At 40.6% G+C, this 4,604-nt stretch overlaps 1 protein-coding gene across 1 annotated transcript; it reads left to right on the forward strand.

Moving 5' to 3' along the window:
• Nucleotides 1-1,023: 1,023 nt before the first annotated feature.
• LOC125525816 (non-specific lipid-transfer protein 4.1) lies at nt 1,024-4,229 on the forward strand. The gene is made up of 2 exons (XM_048690818.2): nt 1,024-1,460; nt 3,940-4,229. The coding sequence occupies exons 1-2, from the start codon at nt 1,102-1,104 to the stop codon at nt 3,947-3,949; spliced, it is 369 nt and encodes a 122-aa protein (XP_048546775.1). The 5' UTR covers nt 1,024-1,101; the 3' UTR covers nt 3,950-4,229.
• Nucleotides 4,230-4,604: the final 375 nt, after the last annotated feature.

Below are 4,604 nucleotides of genomic sequence, written 5' to 3' on the forward strand. Positions count from 1 at the left end.
CAGTTAAATCAATGTATCTCGATGTTATCAACTCTAGCTTCATTCCTAGTTCCAAACATGTTTGGAAAGTCAAAATTCCTTTGAAAATTAAAGTGTTTATGTGGTTTGTACATAAACAAGTCATCTTAACCAAGGACAATCTGGCAAAGCGCAATTGGACAAGACCTACTAAATGTAGTTTTTGTGATTGGGATGAAACTATCAAACACCTTTTTCTTGACTGCCCGCTGGCAAAAGTACTATGGCGGACGGTGCACATAGCCTTTAATATTACTCCTTCGAATTCTGTCAGCACATTATTTGAAACGTGGCTTAACGGGATAGAGACCGGAATAGGAGACACATTCGCGTAGGAGTATGTGCTTTATTGTGGGCAGTCTGGAACTGCAGAAATGATTTGGTTTTTAACAGAACAACAAATATTCATTTTTTGCAGGTTATCTTCTGAGCCACTGCGTTGATCCGTATGTGGTCGCTACTCACTCTGACGGAGGCCAAGGAGCGTTTGGTTACTGCATCTACCCGGTGCGAGATGGTAGCACGAGATATTTTCAACCGGTTTGGATGACGGTCATGTAATAGGGTAGGCAATTAGTTTCTCTATCTTTCTTATGCCAGCCGGTTGTGGCTTTATAATTATTTTTTATTGGCTCTCTGTGAGCTTTTCTCTACTGACTTTGAGACTTTAAGACCTTTGTTTAACCTATTTGCTTTTTAATAAAGTTGGCCCTATGCATCGTTCTGATGCAGAGGCCGGGGAGCCCCCGTTTCGAAAAAAAATATATGTGGTTTGTATCTAGAAACTGGAAAAGCTTGCAACTACAAGTTGTTGAACGAGATATGGAAATGAGCGAAACGTACGTGTTCCTCTGCTAATAAGGTTGTTAATCTTCCCAAGACTAAGGTTAAAATAATAATAATTCTTCCAAGACTTGTAGTGTTCTCCAATACTACCTCACCAGCTCACCCAATGTACCTATAAATACCCATGCACGCACAGCACCAAAGCTACCGATACAAGAATCACCACTACTAAATAAATTAACTGGACTAGCTAATCAACAATCGGTAGCTTCTTCTCTCAGTCGAGCCAAGGCAACCATGAGCAGGAGCTCGAGCTTTGCGAAGGCCAGCAGCCTCACCGTCCTCCTCCTGCTGGCTCTCGCCCTCCAGCAGCTTGAGGCAGACATGTCAATGTCGTGCTCCGGCATGCTCTCCGACCTGTCTCCGTGCCTCGGGTTCCTGCAGGGCGAGGAGGACTACCCCTCGGCCGACTGCTGCGACGGCGCGTCAAGCCTCGTGGCGGCCGCGGCCACCACGGCCGACCGGCAGGAGGCGTGCGAGTGCCTCAAGTCAGCCGCGGGAGAGGGCAGCGCCGAGGCGACTGCGGCGCGGGACTTGCCGGCCGACTGCGGCCTCTCCCTGCCGTTCACCATCTCCCCCGACGTCGACTGTTCCCAGTGAGTACTTTTTTTCAAAAAAAAAAAAATTACAAAAAAAAATACAGCACAGAAACGCAGGTGCCGACACGCTAGCACACTCACCCATGAAGATGTGCACGTAAAATTTACCCGTATGAGCACTTTTGAGAGATTTAGACGGCTGATCTTGAAGTCGTCACATACACGTGGTAGTTGACGAACACGCCACATGATTGAAAGAATAGCGTCGGAAGTCTCAAATAAATTCTGTAACTATGCAAGACTAGAACTTAAACCTATATGGACTACACTTCAACACAATGAACCTAACCATTTAAGGTAGACTTAGTTTGCTGAATGATCCGTCCTTGACAAGTGACAATTATCTACATAGTCTTTCAAAAAAGGACGCGGTTGTTTTGATCCAAAAACACAAAGTCATTTTTTTTTAATTTTGTGTGCCAAGCATTGATAAATGTTTTGACTGGCTGCAAACTTTCGTTGCCTGATGACATTCATGCAAATTGTGGTAAAAAAACAAAATTGATGCTCCAAAATGCTTTTGAAATTACATTTTGAAGCATTGACTTTTTTTGCCATGTTCTCCACGAATGTCATCTGGTGACGAAACTTTGCAAACAATCAAAACATTTTTCAAAGTTTGGCAAGAAAAATATAAGTTCTTTACTGTTCACACAAGGTCAAATGAGCTTGGGATCAGAACAACACTTTTGTTCAGAAAAGATTTATCTATATAGAGCATAATTTAGACTCACACATGCGCATGCCTACCACCATCACTTGCATATAGTCACACAGTGCTTGTTGAGAAGAACTGAATGAATATCCGGTGCTCTTAGCAGTTAGGTGCTACCAAGATATCATGATTTAAAAATTAAATTAAATATTTTTAAATACAAGACACGTTAATACCTAAGTGTTGCGAGCATTGGATACTTCCCCGAGGACTCATCATATTTTTTTACATAGACCATTTTACTCGTGGGAAAGTTACATCAAGACGATACAACATCATAGAGTTCATAACTGGGTTCTGCACAACTAAATGCATATATAGGTTATTCATCATATATATAAAAAACTAAATGCACATATAGGTTATTCATCATATATATAAAAAACTAAATGTAAAAAAGTCCATTCTCGTTTCCAAAGCTCGCACTATGGCTCAATGTTTCTTCAAAACGTTTATGAAAACAGAAAAAAATGTTTTTTGGGGCCTTGTAGACTATGCACTCCCTTTTGAAACTTTAAAGCTTTTTTTCGCATGTACTCTTTCTCTTTTGCTATCATCCACTACTTTCTTTTTATTTTCATATTCCTTCTAGTTCACCTGATCAAATGTTATGCCTCCCCCTCCTCCCACACACACACCCCCACCCACCCAAACTTGTTTTACCCTGGGATTTAGAGTTCACCACTTTATGATACATAATCAATCAAGTGACCCCTGGAATGTCTCATCTATGTCAAAAAATAAGAATAATTTGGTGACACTTAAATTCGACTGACTTAGTTTAGAATCTTGCAAATCAAGGAATGAGATTAAAAGATACCCCTTGAGATGAAAGGGCGTTTTAGTCTTTTTATACTGGTTATATCTAATCCCTTCAAAGTTAACCCGTTATTCCGTTCTATATCTTGATTTTTCCTATCTATTTAGATCACTGGCAATCTTATTTTCCTCGTCCTTTCCTCTTCCTCCATTGTCCTATGACAGGTGATGTGGTAATCTCGAAATTCTTCATGCATGTATATGTTCTTGATACACGCGGTGTTGAGTTAATTAGGTGAAAAAACTGAAAGTGGCACAGTTTATCATGGTATGGTGTCGGTTCATACTACATCGCATCACAACCGATGCTCAATTTTGTGTGTATCTATGCCCAACATGCTCAATCAAGGGGACCAATGTCTACCCATATACGTACCCACAGGCAAAAGCCTTGGTTGTTCTCTACTCAAGTGTTCGATGGGTACCAATGAGTAGCTTAGCATACACATATATTGAAATACATGTCACTCAACAATAATTTGATAGAAATATGAAATTTAACTCAATTTCATGACATAGTCAAAGGACTTAATGCACATGTCCACATCACACAGATAGGTTTGTGACTTCAATAGTTCAGGACATGCACAATGACAGTTGCCCACAATAGTATGGCCCCATATGTGAACTTGTCATGTCAGGTTTGGTTATACTTGTAGACACAAATTTGTGCCCATGTCCTACACATGACTAGTTGGGTAGAGTTCAGGAGTAGCCGATTGGCATAAAACGTGCCCAACACCTGCACATGAGGGTCGAGTGCCCATGGGTACCCATACCCCTAAAAAAAATTGTCATGTAGTTCCGAGCATAAGAAAGAAAATACCAGCACAAGAAAATTTCATGGTGAACATAATAACCTTTTCAGGATGCATGACAATGACTGAAAGAGGAATAATTTCAAATGGGTTAACCTTCTTTTCTACATTCTTTGTTCTACAGGATTGACTGAAATAAACCGACTACCCCGATATGGCGGATCAGATAAAGGCGAGGAGAACGTACTTTGTTCTAGAGCTATGTTACAATGACAAAAATTATCATGTGTTGTAACCATTCGATCTTATTACCCAGAAAAAAAGGAAGAAAAAACTAGATGGACACTTGTGTCAAACGTGTGTGCCATTGTTTAGCCTCGGTTTATTCTAATATGTAAGAGTGTTGTGTCTGTGTGCTACTATTACTGTACTTCTTTATGAACACACCTTTAAGATCAGCTTTGTGCTTTTGTTCAGGCTCACCGCCATTCTTTTGCTCTTTTTGAAAGAATCCTACATACCTAAGTAGTTGACCCCCACTACCTTTGGCTCTCTCAACATGGAGCCCTCCACCTCACCAAATGTTCTGCCTAAACAATCCATTTCTACCAGTACACAATGACGATGGCTACTCAGTGTCCACACTCCACACCCACTGGGTGAGCTGTGCGCCGACTGGGGACTATATCAATGAAGGAAATATGCCCTAGAGGCAATAATAAAGTTTTTATTTTATATTTCCTTATTCATGATAAATGTTTATTATTCGTGCTAGAATTGTATTGATAGGAAACCTTAATACATGTGTTGATACATACACAAACACTATGTCCCTAGTGAGTCTCTACT

This window comes from Triticum urartu, chromosome 7A (assembly GCF_056163025.1).
Source record: "Triticum urartu cultivar PI428250 chromosome 7A, HENAU_Tu73, whole genome shotgun sequence".
Classification (NCBI taxonomy): Eukaryota; Viridiplantae; Streptophyta; class Magnoliopsida; order Poales; family Poaceae; genus Triticum; species Triticum urartu.

Bases quoted from the DNA above. Each gene is read 5' to 3' on its own strand.
- LOC125525816 (XM_048690818.2), top strand. From the start codon at position 1,102: ATGAGCAGGAGCTCGAGCTTTGCGAAGGCCAGCAGCCTCACCGTCCTC.